General features: G+C 43.4%; 1 protein-coding gene across 4 annotated transcripts in view; it reads left to right on the forward strand.

The window, feature by feature from the left end:
• GDF9 (growth differentiation factor 9) overlaps positions 1–5,892 on the forward strand; it is a 30,086-nt gene extending 24,194 nt beyond the window's left edge. For 2 of the 4 annotated variants that reach the window (XR_008892813.1, XR_008892812.1), the window contains exons 3-4: positions 4,747–4,812; positions 4,936–4,985. Coding sequence is in view for 2 of the 4 variants with exons in the window: in XM_056574962.1 (XP_056430937.1) it covers positions 1,624–1,945; positions 4,747–4,812; positions 4,936–5,849 (1,302 nt within the window). In the remaining 2 variants the exon portion in view is untranslated. Of the gene's footprint in view, positions 1–1,604; positions 1,946–4,746; positions 4,813–4,935 lie in introns of those variants that run through there. The other 2 variants (XM_056574962.1, XM_056574963.1) reach the window with 2 other exon arrangements.
• The last annotated feature ends 11,138 nt before the right edge of the window (positions 5,893–17,030 follow it).

Genomic DNA, 17,030 nt, shown 5'->3' on the forward strand with positions numbered 1-17,030 from the left:
GGTACGTGTGTGCGCGTGTATACCCCGATACATCTCCAGGAAAGGCAGGGGAGAGAGGCCGTCGCTGCCCGCTTCTCTCCCCCTGCCTTTCCTGGGGTATAGAGCGCTGCTGCCGGCCCTTCTCTCCCCCTGGCTATCAGCGCTGCTGCTCATTCTGTCCCCCTGACTATTGGTACCGGCGCCCCACTGCCGGCGCCGATAACCAGGGGGAGAGAAGCGGCGCCGACAGCCAGGGGGAGAGAAGGGGCAGCGGCACCCATTGCCGGCGCCGCTGCCCCGTTGCCTCCCCCCATCCCCGGTGGCATAATTACCTGAGTCGGGTCCGCGCTGCTGCAGGCCTCCGGCGTGCGTCCCCTGCGTCGTTGCTATGCACGGCGCACTGACGTCATGCGCCGCGCCGTGCAGCGCATAGCAACGACGAAGGGGACGCACGCCGGAGGCCTGCAGCAGCGCGGACCCGACTCAGGTAATTATGCCACCGGGGATGGGGGGAGGCAACGGGGCAGCGGCACACGCAATGGGTGCCGCTGCCCCTTCTCTCCCCCTGGCTATCGGCGCCGGTACCGATAGTCAGGGGGACAGAACGGGCAGCGGCGCCGATAGCCAGGGGGTGAGAAGGGCCGGTAGCAGGGCTCTAGACCCCAGGGAAGGCAGGGGGAGAGAAGCGGGCAGCGTCGGCCTCTCTCCCGCTGCCTTTCCTGGGGCGGTATCGGCATATAACACGCACATAGACTTTAGGCTAAAAATTTTAGCCTAAAAAGTGCGTGTTATACGCCGATAAATACGGTATATATCATGTGAAATGGATTTTATTTTTAACTTGAGTGTTTTTTTTTTTTTTGTTACTTTAGTGCAGTGGTCTTCAAACTGTGGCCTTCCAGATGTTGCGAAACTACAATTCCCAGCATGCCCGGACAGCCTTTGGCAGTCCGGGCATGCTGGGAGTTGTAGTTTTGCAACATCTGGAGGGCCACAGTTTGAAGACCACTGCTTTAGTGCTTACCTTTCCAGAACCTTTGTGGCCATGTCCAATGCTGGCTCAACGGAGGGTAAAGGTCCTTCAGAGACAACTATGTCACAGGATAGTAGTGCGCAGCCCTGGAGGTGTCGATGCTTTCATGTATTTTGACACCTTTACATTTTCTGACATTGCTATGTGTGTTTTCCATGTACAAAATTTCTTGGCGGGGAATTGTGCCAAAAAAAAAAAAAAACCCTAAAGGCGCAAAATTGCACCAAAGATCGATTGGCGCAAATGATGAATTACTGACCAAAGTAAAAATCACACACAGGACTGTGTGATTTTGAGAAAGTTGTAAAAATGACAGTGGAGAGAATGTGCCAAACTTTGGCGCAAAAAGACACTGCGCCAAAGTATTGCGCCAAACATACGGGGAAAAAAACCACATAAACCCTTTGATAAATACCCCCCATAGTTTGGAAGGGTTTTCTTTACTATGTACTGTATATGATAAAATGTAGCTAAAGTCTCCAGCCGTAAAAGGGTTAAGGAAAAAGCAGCTGAAGCTTATTTAAGGTAGTAAGCAGCAGAGCAAGCTCCCTGGAGCAGTCTGCTAATTGACATGGAGGGATTTGGATAGAGAACTACATCTCCTCCAAGGAATGGCTCTGACACTATTTGCAGCCATGTTGTACTATTCCACCTGGCTGCTCTCCCTCTCGGCAGGTGATTCACAACTGGCGTATGAAAGCCAAGCTTTTCAGATGCTTCCTCCTTTGTTTAAGGAGCTGTCCGAGCGCCCAGACTGGATTGAGGGAACACCAGCTCCCCAATCTGTAGCCATCAAGTACATGAAAAAACTCTTTAAGATATCCGCCACCAAGGAGGGTGTACCCAGGGTGCACAGGAATGCTGAGTATAACACCGTCAGACTGTTCACTCCAAAGACCGAGTGTAAACCAGGCTTAAGGCTGGAAACAAGAGGTCAGTATTAATACATTTCGTGTCTTCCATCCATCACATTCCCCTGTTTTTTATTTATTTATTTTATTTTTTTTACTTTATTATTCCTTGGATATGTGAACAGTCTTTACATATTGGGGGGTATTTATCAAAACTGGTTGTTCTATGTGTTTTTTTTTACCCTATTTCTTTTTGCGGTGTTTTTGACGGACTTGCGCCAAATTTATCATTTGTCACACGCTTTATCGTAACTTTGGCGTTTATTGGTGTTTTCTAGCCAAAAGTGATGGTATGGCACTTATGTCAGTTTAAAAATGACTTTGAATTGCTACAAAATTGCGGTATTGGTAACTTTTTTGCGAGACAGTATAAAAGGCGCTAATAGTAAATTCCTGACCACTGCAAAAAAAGAAGCTGTCAAAAGTTGAATTTGCAGTCGGAACCTGAAAACGACGTAATGACAAAGGCGCAATGAAATGTCGCAAATTGCAATGTCTCAGTGGAAATGCGACAATAGTACGCAATAAAAGACGTGTATATGCAATGATAATGATATTGTCCATATAAGTGTAGGGTCACGTGTAGCAGAATTGTAAGGGTAGGGTCACACGTAGCTCATCCACAGTGTATTTCACGTCAGTCACAAGTGAGAGCCACTTTCTGCAGCCGGGTAACTGAGTGTCCTTTCGTAGCGACAGATTTCCCGCTGTAGTCACAGGGGGAAGAAACCCTGTGTAGAGGAAATGTCGACCAGTTGCCCATAGCAACCAAAATAAGGAGTTCTTATATAATTTTAAAAACATTGTTTTTTATTTTACTTCAAGTCTGGCTGCATCAGTGAACGTCACATGGGGGGGGGGGGGCCTGTGATCAGCAGTCATCAGACTCGGAGCGGACATACTCCGGGGGCTGATGGTAATGGGGTGCTGCGTCAAAGATCACGGGGGCCCCCAGCGGCGGGAACCCCGCGATCAGGCATCTTAGCGCTGGAGTATCCCTTTAAAATTTTAATTCCATTGTCTGCAGAAAGAATGGGCATGTCCCCAGGATAGGGGATTATTTTTAGATCATGGGGGACCCGACCGCTGGGGCCCCCCTGTGATCTCTTGGATGGGAGCCTGGCTCTCCCCGGGAACGCAGCATCACGACGCCCGCACGAATCAGTGGCTGACATGTCCCTTCCATATATCTCTGGGATATATGAAGGGGGCATGTCATCGACAACTTAGTACAGGGGTTGTGATGCAGTGTTCCCTTAAGAGCCAGAGGCCCCAGCGGTTGGACCCTCTGCAATCTAAAACTAAAGTTTTCTTCCATGATACTTCTCCTTCTAATACTTTTTTGGGCTTTAAAAATGGCTGAAATAACAGCAAACGACATTTGGTCTGTGTTTTGGCTCATTCTTTTAAGCTTTTCATTTTACAGATTAAGGGTAGGGTCACATATAGTGCATGAGATTTTCATTTCCCGTTGTAGGAAATCTGCTGTGCAGATGGAAATATGGAGCGTATTTTGCTATGAGCAGACACACAGGGTTTCCCCATCGCAGCCTTGTGTGTGCAGTGAGGTTTGAAGGTGGGCCTGCATGTTGGGGTTACCTCCACATCTTGCTGTGCACACATGGCTGCGCCGTCAAAACCCTGTGTTTGCTCACTGCAAATTTCCTGCAGTGTGAAATACACAGCATATATGCTATATTTGGCCGTACCCTAAGGGTACATACAGTACCTTCTGCATATTTTCTGCTACTGCTTTTGCTGCCTATTAAACGGGCACTGACTCCAAACTTTTTTTTGATATGTTGTAGAGATATGTTGTACTACAACATATCTCTAATATAGATCCATGCGTTTAATTATTTTTTTTTAAATAGTTCATTTTAATTTTGAAAACCTGCCACTAGGGGTCTCCCTCCTAGTGGCCAGCTGCAGGCTGGTGTGACGTCACGCTTGAATTCGGACCGATGCCGGTCGGGCAATCGGTCCTAATTCATTTAGCCTGTGCTCGCTCCCTGCCTGTCAATCAGGCAGGTGGGAGCGAGTGCAGAGAGCGCATTGGCTCCTTGGCCTCACACGCTGGCCCCCGCCTCCCGGCATTTACACTCTGCTGCTGCCTCAGAACTCTGCACTAGGGTTTGTCTTGGGGAGAGCGGGTTTTGGGGTTTTCAACACGGGGGTTGGGGGGAGAGCTGGGTTTGGGGTTCTCAACATGGGGGGGGGGGGGGGTTAAAGGGAACGAGGTGGCGCTGCAGCCATGGCCCTAACTTATTGTTTCAACACAAGTTGCCTCCAGCTGTTTCACCACTACAACTTCCAGCATGCCCTGACAGCCAATAGATATCAGGGCAAGCTGGGAGTTGTAGTGGGGAAACAGCTGGAGACACCCTGTATATATGAACTAAGGGCGGAAGTATCGGCCCCAGCAGGCATCAGTGACATTGCGCCTGCTGGGGAAGTCTGTCTGGTGTGAGCACACTACCAGGCAGACAAAAAGGCCCTTTTAATCTAGTTTAAAAAAAAAATTCAAGGCAGGGAGGGGGTTAGGGATATACAATAGGCAGGGACAGAAGAAAAAAGGAGCTACTCTTTAAAGTCAATGGGTACCAAAATCAGCTGCAGAAAACATGCAGCAGGTACGTACCCTAAAAAGGGCACAAAATACTGTCTATAGCCATACCCACCTTTCTTTCCCTATTGCTGTCATTCTAACAGTGCTTACATTCCTCCAGCTTGTTGATGTCTTCACACACACGATATACCTGCACAATAAACTTCAAGGCACCCTAAAAACTTTAAAAAAATATTTTCTTTTTTTTTTGCCAGTTAACCCTTTTAGCTGTACCTCTAATGAATCACTAATTATAAGAGTTGAAGATGAAAGATTTGATGGTGAGGCATCTGGTATTTTTTTATACTTGTACCTAGTACCTATACTTGTACCATAGACCTAGCGTTAACCTTTTCACAATGTTGAGCATTTTAATAATTTAATTTGTTTTGGTTCCAATTCAGGCCATGTAAAGACCCAGGATTTGACATTTAATGTTGACAGTGTATCCGCCTTGGAGCAGAACCTTCGATCTGTCTTGCTTTATGCTGTTAACAAGCGATATTCCTCCTCGAACATCACCTGTACGTTTACCCTGGAAAACACTGATGAAGAACTTCCAAGCCCAATGTGTCCTAGAGTCCCGCATATGTTTGAATTCCAACTCCGGAACAAGCGAAGATGGGTTGAAATTGACGTAACTACTTTTCTTCAACCATTTGTTTCGACCAGGCAAATTATTCATCTGTCTGTCAATTTAACCTGCCTTTGGAACAAGCACCACCATATTTTTGGGACCATGGGACCTCTACAAATGACAAGATCTCCACCATGTCTTCTTCTTTATTTAAACGACACAAGCAACAAGGCCTATCACCGTAGAAAAATGCACGTGGAACCTCTAAACTGGTCTAGGGAAAACATTCTGCATGATCTGCAGGATAATGTACCAGCCACTAAAGTGTCTCGCCATCGTAGGGGCCAAGATGTTGAGATGACAGGCCCAACTGTAGAAAGTTCATACAATTTCAGTAAGCTTTTCAAGGAATATGTGTACCATCAAAATGAATGTGAACTTCATAAGTTTCGACTTAGTTTCAGTCAGTTGAACTGGGACAAATGGATCCTAGCACCACATCGCTACAGTCCTGATTACTGTAAAGGAGATTGCCCTAGGGTGGTTGGCCATAAGTATGGCTCTCCAGTACACACCATAGTTCAAAATATAATCTATGAAAAAGTGGATTCCTCAATACCTCGACCCTCTTGTGTACCGTCAGAATATCGACCTATGAGTGTACTTACGATTGAACCTGATAACTCTATTGCTTATAAAGAGTATGAAGATATGATTGCAACCAGATGTACATGCCGCTAACCTTCCTTTAGCTCAGTGTTCCTTAACCAGAGTGCCTCCAGATGTCGCACACCTACAACTCCTAGCATGCCTGGACAGCCAAAGGCTGTCTAGGCATGCGGGGAGTTGTAGGAGTGAGACACCGATGGAGGCACTCTGGTTGGGGAACACTGCTTTAGTTCATGCATCATGTTTCATTAGGTTAAAGGGGTATTCCATGAAAAATTTTTTCCCATATCAACTGGCTCCAGAAAGTTAAGCAGATTTGTAAATTACTTCTAATAAAAAAATCTTATTCCTACCAGTACTTATCGGCTGCTGAAGTTAATTTTTTTTTTTTGGACTGATCACAGTGCTCTCTGCTGACACCTCTGTCTCAGGAACTGTCCAGAGCGGGAGAGGTTTGCTGTGGGCATTTGCTGCTACTTTGGACAGTTCCTGAGACAGACGTGTCAGCAGAGAGCACTGTAGTCAGACAGAAAATAACTGAACTTCAGCATCGGTTAAGTTCTGGAAGGATTAAGATTTTTTTTTGATAGAAGTAATGTACAAATCAGTTTAACTTTCTGGAGCCAGTTGATCTGACCAAAAAACCCACTTTTTTTCATGGAATACCCCTTTAAGAATTGCAAAAAATGCAATAGCTAAAGAAAGCAGTGTGGCAAGATAAAAATTGTGGTCCGATGTAGTCTATTTAAGAGACTACTGGACTCTAATTTCTCCATTATTCTACATTTAGGAAAACATATATAGAACACAAACAATGCTCCCCGTTCTACCAAGTGGGCCACACATGCACTGCTTTGCAATAACATGGAGACCAGCAAGCACGTGCAGTCAGGAGGGCACCTAATGGGACCCTTATGTTGAGTGTTTATCAATTTAATAGATATTTTAATGCTGCAGTGTTGTAGATTTTAATACCTAAAGGTCCCCAGATACCAAGAAGGAGGTTTTAAGGTTACTGATGTTACTTTTTAAATGTTTTTTTTAAAGAGCATGTCAAATGGTTGTCCAGGGGACAACTACCTTCCTTCCGCAATGGTTTCTGGGGGGAAAAAAAGTTGTCTGAATTTTTAAGACATACTTCCTTATACAACACATTAATAATGCCATGTTATGTGCATTATAATTTGCGCTTATGTCTTATTGCACTTTTGCTAGGCCAAGTCTTTACATGCAAAGTTGTAGCCTTTTGATAGATATTTCAAAGTAAAAAATGGATAGTTAAATGAATGAGGTAATTTTAGAAATGTCTATGGGGTTGTCCAAGAAATAGGACTGTGTGTAAATATTTCCCCAGATATTTACTCTTGCACATCTTCGCTGAACACTTTCAGTGAGAGTCCTCATTTGTTAAACAGAGCTATTGTAACACATAATTGTAGACTGGAGCACTCTTGTGAGATGCTCTTTTACTGTCTAAATTTGTGAGAAGTTTATTGGGGCCCCCTCAGCTTTAGCTTGAGGGGCCTTTTAAAGGGGTTATTCAGTAATAGAAAAATAGAGCTAACTTCTTCTATAAAAAACACCACACCTATCCGCAGGTTGTGTGGTATTACATTTTGGCTCTATGCACTTCAATGGAACAGAGCTGCAAAACCACACTCAACTTTCAGACAAATGTGTGGCAGTATTATTTATTTTTTGTGTGGAAGAAATCAGTTTTTCTAATGCTGGATAACCCCTTTTACTAAAAATGGGTGAGTGGGTATATACTAGCACTTTCTAGTTTAATATGAGGGGCCTTTTCCCCCTATTGCGCAGCGCTTTAAGTAACACAGTCTTTGAAATGTCTTTTAATGCTGTTTTGGTAGAAATGTAAATTGTATGAGCACATGGCTGCAGTTTCATGTTTGCTTTGAGTAGTTTGTGCCTTTATAATGCTACACAACACTCTTCATAATGAAACTGTTAGAACCGAACAAGAAGGCACCATTGACACAATGGATATCTCTGGTTGACCATATTACAAAATGTTAACTTTCACTATACACAAAATTAAAGGGGAGAATGCAAAATGCAGAACCTGTCTTGTCATTATTTAGCGTTTTTATTTTTTTTCAAAGTCAAATGATAGACATGTAAAAGAATACAACGTAACAGTTATACAGTAAGATCTCATACAGTAAATACAGTAAAATCCCACCTATTTGAGAAGACCACTCTCTTATCCATACCAGATGTTTATTTCCATATCTATTTTGCATTCTTTAAGAAAATCACCCCCTTGAAGATCACCATTTTGTGCCATTTTTGGGTGATCATCCTAAAGGGGTTTCACTATTTAAGCATAAGATGTATGTATTGTCGTCCACATAGGCCTCCTAAGATGTATGATCACTACTGGGCTATGTTTAAACAGTTTATTGAAGTGTATTTACAGGTATAAAATGTTAGTCCATGCTATGACTATTTTTCAATTGAATTCAATTAGTTATTACAGTTCAATTTTAAATATATATATTTAGATTCATTTAAGCTAATTTTGCTTGTAAAACAGCCTTGAAATACTCCCAGGTACACGAAGTAAACAGAGCCTAAGATAAACATGACTGCTTTCTTCCACATTTACCCACCAGTCATGTGTGGTATTTAAGGTCACCTCTATGCATTTTAATACAGGTGAGCTGCAATACTAGACACAACCTAATAATGTCCAACACCTTTCAAAGATAGGGACAAGCAATACACTGAAGCATTATGCATGTACTTACAACAGCAATATGAGGCATATTTATTTCCATTCATGTCGAGATTAGAAAGTGACAATTCTCCGGTAGTGTAATCTATTCTCCAGTAGTGCCGCTGCTTTTGTATAGCTCCGCATTAAAGGGAGACTTTCAGCTGCAATTCACATTCAAACTGCTACACATGGCACCTTTCATATATTGGTCTTTGCTTCCATATCATAGAAAGTTTTTTTTATTCTCTGGCGCAAAGAGATGTTCCCATGACCCTGAAGTGCTGAGGGCTGGAACACCTCCTCACTCCTCCTCTCATCCCTGTCCCTTTTGATTGACAGTCAGCTGGAAGCAGAGCCCTGTTTCAAAATCTGTGCAGTGCCGTAAAGAGATTTGGAAACAGGGCATCGCTTCCAGATGACTGTCAATAAAGGGGGGGAAGGAATGAAGGGGAAAGGAATGCAGATTTTTTTCTATGCAGTGCATTAACTACTTTTATAAAAATAAAAAAAAACCTTGAGTGTATGCGAATGGTCCTTTTAAGGCCTCCCTAATAACTTTTATTTTTCAGTATAAGGGTTAAAAAAATTTTTGAGCTGTAATATGTATTTCTTTTTTTAACTGTACCATTTTTGTTTTGATAGGACTTTTTGATTGCTTGTTATTCACTAATGTCACCATAGGGGACTATTTATAGGAATCTTTTGATTTCTAATACTGGTGACTGCTCTGCATAGGCACAACACTGATTAGTATGATTGGTGATCTACTTCTCTAGTCTGCCAGAAGGCAAAGATGATCCCCTGAGCCGACATCTTGGCTCAATGGACCCCAGCCATCGTGCAGTGGGTGGTCTGATGAGCCGTACAAAGCCCTGGTATTGCTTCAGTTGCCTTGATCAGTATTGATCACAATATCTGAAGGGTTAATTGCAGACATCAGTGTGACTGCTTTTGTCCACCATTACTGGCGGTTCCCTGGCTGTGCATCAAAGAGCACAGCTCCTGTGCCGTCCATGTACAGGATGTAAATGTATGTCTTAGTGCACGAAGACCCAGGTATCAGGATGTACATTTACTTCAATTGTCCTAAAGGGGTTAAATCTCATTCACTTTGTTACGATAAATATTATTGGTTTCCATGCCGAAAATCTGTACCACTTATGCTGTGAGCCAATCCCAAAAAGTGATCAGAAAGACATTAAGGGAGATTTATCAATGGATTGAAGACAAGCTTGTCACTTGCCCGCGCCACATGACTAAAACGCCCAGCATTTCCTTACTGTAAGGGCATGCTGGGAGTTGTAGTCATGCAGTGGGGGCGGGTGACAAGCTTGTCTTCCACTCCCCCCAGTGCTGCACAACTACAACTCCAAGCATGTCCTTACTGTAAGGAAATGCTGGGAGTTGTAGTAGTGTTGCGTGGGCAAGAGATGTGAAGTTTTTTTTTTTAAACATATATATATTTTTTTTAATTTACTTTACAGGCTTAACAGTGCAAGCTGTCTCATAGACAGGATCAATTACTAAGCCGTGGCTTAGCATTAGCACCAAAAACAGCTAGCGCTAACCCCTGATTATTCCCCCGGTACCTGCCACCACAGGGGTGCCAGGAAGAGCTGCTACCAACAGGCCTGGAGCATCAAAAATGGAGCTCCTGGGCCTAGGCGGTAACAGCATTATTTAGGCTGGGGAGGGCCAGTAACAATGGTCCTCGCCCACCCTGGTAATGTCAGGCTGTTGCTGCTTGGTTGGTATCTGGCTGAGAATAAAAATATATATATTTTTTCATAAATAAATAATTAATTAAATAAAAGAAAAACGCATAGGGTTCCCTGTATTTTTTATTCTCAGCCAGATACCAACCAAACAGCAACCACCTGATGTTACCAGGGTGGGCGAGGACCATTGTTACTGGCCCTCCCCAGCCTAAATAACACCAGCCCGTTACCGCCTAGGTGCTGGAGCACAATACGGGCGCCTGTTGGTACCGGCTCTTCCCGGCTCCCCCTGTGGAGGTGGGTACCGGGGTAATAATCAGGGGTTAGCGCTAGCGGTTTTTGTGGCTAATGCTAAGCCCCGGCTTAGCAATGGACTCTCTCTATGAGACAGCTTCCACTACTAAGCCTGTAAAGTAAATAAAATAAAAAACATTTATTCCAAAAAACACAACACAAGCCCTTGTTATAAAATTGATATTTAAACAAAAAATGCTGGTAATCATAGTCCACCAAATCCAAAATAGCCCACAGGATAGACTGATGTGAAATGAAGAAAAATAAGAATAATAATAAAATAATAAAATAAAAACATACATTTTATTTTTTTGAAAATGGTATTCCCAAGTGATTTTATTTTTTGCTTATGTGAGCCAAGTTTAGCAACCCCCTGAGATAGTATGATAAATATGTCACACTTAAGCAAAACCAAAGCAAAAAAATAGAAAGGCTTACAGAACTCTTACCAAAGCAAACAATGATATGTCATTATCTTTCTGTGTAAATCTAGTTCTGTGTCCCCTTTTTCCTGGGGTGTTCACCATGGGGAGATTTATCAATTTGACTAGTTGCCCATAGCAACGAATCGGATTGCTGCTTTCATTTTTCAGAGGCCTTTTTAAAAAATTAATAAAGCAATCTGGTTACTATGAGCAATGGGAACTTTTCTTTTCTTGTTTGAAATATCTCCCCCATGTTTACTTTCTCTACATTTTTCTAAGTGGTGCAATTTTTATTATTTTTTTGTTTATAAAGATGTGTTCATGTTTCCAAGGGGGAGATTTATCAAAACCTGTCCAGAGGAAATGTTGCTGAGTGGCCCATAGCAAAGAATCAGATCACTTCTTTTATTTTTCAGAGGCCTTTTCAAAAGTGAAAGAAGCGATCTGGTTGCTATGGGTAACTCAACTTGGACAGGTTTTGATAAATCTCCCCCCTAAGAGTGGTCCGGGATGGCGTGAGACTGTACAAACATTTGCAACAATTCTTTAAAAAACAAAAATGTAAATAAATCCCAGACGACTGCAAAAAGCTTACCATGTTATATTCAAGTTGTTTTCTTGAATAAATCTAAATACATTACACAAATATTTGCAACTTTTTACCACTAAAAAACTGTGTACAACCAATGATAAATTTCTCTCATAGTAACAATGAAAGAAGGCAAAACACAATGGGGTGGAGGGTGAGATTTATCAAATCCTGTCAAGAGGAAAAGTTGCAGAGTTGCCCATGGCAACCAGTCAGATTGCTTCAGACATCCCCGATTTGAAAAAACAGGCCTGGTCTTTTAGCGGCATACAGGTTTACTTGTCTAGGGGAAGATTTAAGGACCAATACATCTTATCCCCTATCCAAAGGATAGGGGATAAGAAGTCAGATCGCCGGGGTCCCGCTGCTGGGAACCCCCGGGATCTCCGCTGCGGCACCCAGCTATCATTACTGCACAGAGAGTTCTCTCTGTGCGTAATGATGGGCAATACAGGGGCCAGAGCATCGTGATGTTGCCCCCTCAATACAAGTCTATGGGAAGGGGCGTGATGGCCGACACGCCCCCTCCCATAGACTTGAATTGAGGTGGTGGACCTTGACTTCATGAGGGGTGGAGCCGTGACATCACAATGCTCCGGTCCCTGTATCGCCCGCCATTATGCACAGAGCGAACTCGTTCTGTGCAGAAATGATAGCCAGGGCTGCCATCAGAAACTTCTGGGCCCCTCACACAGCTCAATGCCTGCCCCCAATATTTTATTTTTCTTATCATATATTTCTAATTAGATTAGAGCAGAGTGCTGTGTTATAGAACACTGTGCTATTAAAGGAGTTGTCTGGTAAAAAATAACTTATTCCCTATCCGAGGATAGGGGATAAGTCCTAGATAGCGGGGGTCTGAGCTCTGCGCCCCCTGCTATCTCCTGCACGGTTGGAAGGGGGCATGCTGGGCATGCTGTACCCCGCACGGAGCGCCAGCCGACACGCCCCTCCATGTATCCCATAGAGATACATGGAGGGGATGTGCTGGCCGCGGCTTCCTGCGGGGTACAGACGTCAGCTTCCAGAAAACTGCCCCCCCCCCGCAATCAATAACTTATCCCATATCCTTGGATAGCGGATAAGTTATTTTACACCAGACTACTTCTTTAACAGGGGTCTACCCAAACTATATAGGGGCTCCATATAGTTTGGGTAAGCCCCTCTGTTAATAGTTGCCCCTATAGGTGTAGCTAGAAACCACAGGGCCCGATGCAAAAAATTACCTCGAGGCTCCCTACCCATCCCCCAGGGCCATTTTTTTTGGTGGGGGTCCAACTGCTGAGACCCCCACCGATCACCTCGGTTGAAGTGGTTCTCCAGTTGTTGGAAAGCTATAACTCCCATCATGTCTGAAGAGCCTCTGGCAATGGGAGTTGTAGTTTTGTAACAGCTGGAGAGACATAGATTGGACACAGTTTTACCCATCATCACTGCAGAACTTAGAAGTGACTACAGTTCAGATGGGACAGTCAGGAGAACACATAATGATATCCGTGACCTGAGTGAAGTCTTCTGTTATCTTTTCTTCATCTGGTCCCGACACCACGTCTTCCTCCAGCTCCATCTTCTCTGCAGAGTCTGACATCCAGTCATCATTGGCTCCTCACGTTGTCAGCAGATCCTCATCCTCTGCATGAAGACAGGAATCATTATAACCTTGCCAGAAAGTGTACCCTAAATAAAATACTTCCCCACACTGTACCCTGATTATAATACTGCTATACACTGTACCCACTAAATATAATACTGCCACACACTGTATTCACTAAATCTAATACTGCCATACACTGTACCCTGAATACTGCCCCCGCACTGAATATAATACTGCCATACACTGTACCCACTAAATATAATCCTGCCCCACACTGCGTCCTGGTGCGGGAACGTGCATCCTGCCTGGACGTACATAACGTCCATGGTCATTAAGGGGTTAATTGAAAGCTGCACAGAGCCTCACTGAAAGCTGCAAAGAGACTCATTGAAAGCTGCACAGACTAAAAGCTACACAGATGTGAGGGCAGAAGTGGTCTCCAGCAGGCTTCATTGATGTCATGCCTGCTGGGGAACGCCCACTTTCTCCTGCTGGAAGAATGCAGGAGAAAGTGAGCAAGAAGAACGGTATGATACAGAGCTTTTAAAAGGGGTACTCCACCAGCCAGTGTTCCGGCTGAATTTGGAACATTTAGTTCCGAACGCTGTGCGCACGCTGCAGGGGTCGGCCAAGTCCCCTCTTGCCATCAGGCCACACCCCCTTAAAAGTCTATGGGAGGGGGCGTGGTGGTCAACATGCCCCCTCCCATAGACTTGCATTGAGAGGGCATGATCGGCCCCCGCAGCGCACGCACAGCATTCGGAACTAAATGTTCCGAACGCAGCCGCAACACAGGCCAGTGGAGTATCCTTTAAAGTTCTGATTTTTTTTTTCAACAGTGGGAGGGGTGTTAGGATTAGTTATGGAACATAGCCTGAGTTAGTTTAGAAAAGTTTGTGTGGTGACAGGTACTCTTTAACACTTTAAGGGCCAGGCCCATTTTTGCCTTAAAGACCAGACCAATTTTATTTTTGCATTTTCGTTTTTTCCTCCTCGCCTTCTAAAAATCATAACTCTCTTATATTTCCATCCACAGACACATATGAGGGCTTGTTTTTTGCATCACCAATTGTACTTTTTATTTACATCACTTATTTTACCATAAAATGTATGGCACAACCAAACAAATATTGTTTATGTGGGAAAATTGGAAAGAAAAACGCAATTTAGCAAATTTTGGAAGGTTTTGTTTTCATGCTGTGCACTTTCCGGTAAAAAAAATGATATATTTTCTTTATTCTCTGGGTCAATATGATTAAAATTATACCCATGTTATATGCTTTTCTATGATTGAACCGGTTAAAAAAAATCTCAAACCATTTTAACCCCTTAAGGACGCAGGACGTTAATGTACGTCCTGGTGCGGTGGTACTTAACGCACCAGGACGTACATTTACGTCCTGTGCATAACCGCGGGCATCGGAGCGATGCCCGTGTCATGCGCGGTTGATCCCGGCTGCTGATCGCAGCCAGGGACCCGCCGGCAATGGCCGACGCCCGCGATCTCGCGGGCGTCCGCCATTAACCCCTCAGGTGCCGGGATCAATACAGATCCCGGCATCTGCCGCAGTGCGCGATTTGAATGAATGATCGGATCGCCCGCAGCGCTGCTGCGGGGATCCGATCATTCATAACGCCGCACGGAGGTCCCCTCTCCTTCCTCCGTCCGGCTCCCGGCGTCTCCTGCTCTGGTCTGTGATCGAGCAGACCAGAGCAGAAGATAGCCGATTACACTGATCTGTTCTATGTCCTATACATAGAACAGATCAGTATTAGCAATCATGGTATTGCTATGAATAGTCCCCTATGGGGACTATTCAAGTGTAAAAAAAAATGTAAAAAAATGTAAAAGTAAAAGTAAAAAAAAAGTGAAAAATCCCCTCCCCCAATAAAAAAGTTAAACGTCCGTTTTTTCCTATTTTACCCCCAAAAAGCGTAAAAAACATTTTTTATAGACATATTTGGTATCGACGCATGCGTAAATGTCCGAACTATTAAAATAAAATGTTAATGATCCCGTACGGGGAACGGCGTGAACGGAAAAAAAAAGTCCAAAATTCCAACTTTTTTAATACATTTTATAAAAAAAAATTATAAAAAATGTATTAAAAGTTTTTTATATGCAAATGTGGTATCAAAAAAAAGTAAAGATCATGGCGCAAAAAATGAGCCCCCATACCGCCGCTTATACGGAAAAATAAAAAAGTTAGAGGTCATCAAAATAAAGGGATTATAAACGTACTAATTTGGTTAAAAAGTTTGTGATTTTTTTTAAGCGCAACAATAATATAAAAGTATAAAATAATGGGTATCATTTTAATCGTATTGACTCTCAGAATAAAGAACACATGTCATTTTTACCATAAATTGTACGGCGTGAAAACAAAACCTGCCAAAATTAGCAAAATTGCGTTTTTCGTTTTAATTTCCCCACAAAAATAGTGTTTTTTGGTTGCGCCATACATTTTATGATATAATGAGTGATGTCATTACAAAGGACAACTGGTCGCGCAAAAAACAAGCCCTCATACTAGTCTGTGGATGAAAATATAAAAGAGTTATGATTTTTAGAAGGCGAGGAGGAAAAAATGAAAACGTAAAAATTTTATTGTCTGAGTCCTTAAGGCCAAAATGGGCTGAGTCCTTAAGGGGTTAACAAGATTAGTATGTTTGAAATTGCCCTATTTTGACCACCTATAACTTTCTCATTTTTCCATATATGGGGCGATATGAGGGCTAATTTTTTGCACCATGATCTGTAGTTTTTATCAAAACCACTTTTGCTTAGGTTTTACTTTTTATAAATTTTTTATACATTTTTTTTGGGAATAAAATGTGACAAAAAAGCAGCAATTTGGGACTTAAAAAAAAAAATTTACGTTTACTCTGTTCCCTGTACGGGATAATTAATAATATATTTTAAAATTTCAGACTTTTACGCACGCGGCGATACCAAATATGCGTATTAATTATTATTTTTATGCTTTTTTGGGGTAAAATGGGAAAAACGGACGTTTTACTTTTTTATTGGGGGGAGGTGATTTTTCAAATTTTTTTATTTTTACTTTTTTTATTACACTTTTTATGTCCCCATAGGGGACTATTCATAGCAATCAGTTGATTGCTAATACTGTTCAGTGCTATGTATAGGACATAGCACTGCTCAGTATTATCGGTCATCTTCTGCTCTGGTCTGCTCGATCTCAGACCTGAGCAGAAGAACCCGGGAGACGGCCAGAGCCAAGAGAGGGGACCTCCAGCCGCCATGCTGGATGATCGGATTCCCGCGGCAGCGCTGCGGGCGATCCGATCATCCATTCAATGTACCGCACTGCCGCAAATTCCGTGATCTGTATTGATCACGGCATCTGAGGGGTTAATGGTGGACATCCGTGCGATCACGGATGTCCGCCATTACTGGCGGGTCCCTGGCTGCTGATAGCGGCCGGGACCTTCCGAGCAAGACATGAGCACCGTAAATGTACATCATGGTCCTCTAAGTACCACGTCACCATGACGTACATTTACGTCCATTGTCGTTAAGAGGTTAAAACCCACTGGGTGCTTCACAGGTCTGAGACCTGTGTGTAAGTCACGTAGAACTCTAGAGTAATGTGGTGGGCCAGTTTGGGAATTGCTACCCCGTACCCTTGCTGCCCTGTCAGGCAGCCTCACTTTACTGTCCCCTGGGCCCACCTTGCACTTGTCCCTCTATGTACAGATGTTTACCATGTGTGGTAGGGCCTTGGGGGTGTAGTATAGTTGGGGTGTTGCTTCGGTATATAAGGGGTTAATTTAACCCCTGTCACTCGTGACGCCAGGGTGAGGGTTAATACGCTGAGGTAGATCTTCGGCCTATCGCCACCCTTCCCAGAGACGATAGGTGCGTGATTAAA

This window comes from Hyla sarda, chromosome 4, assembly GCF_029499605.1.
Source record: "Hyla sarda isolate aHylSar1 chromosome 4, aHylSar1.hap1, whole genome shotgun sequence".
In the NCBI taxonomy this organism is placed as follows: domain Eukaryota; kingdom Metazoa; phylum Chordata; class Amphibia; order Anura; family Hylidae; genus Hyla; species Hyla sarda.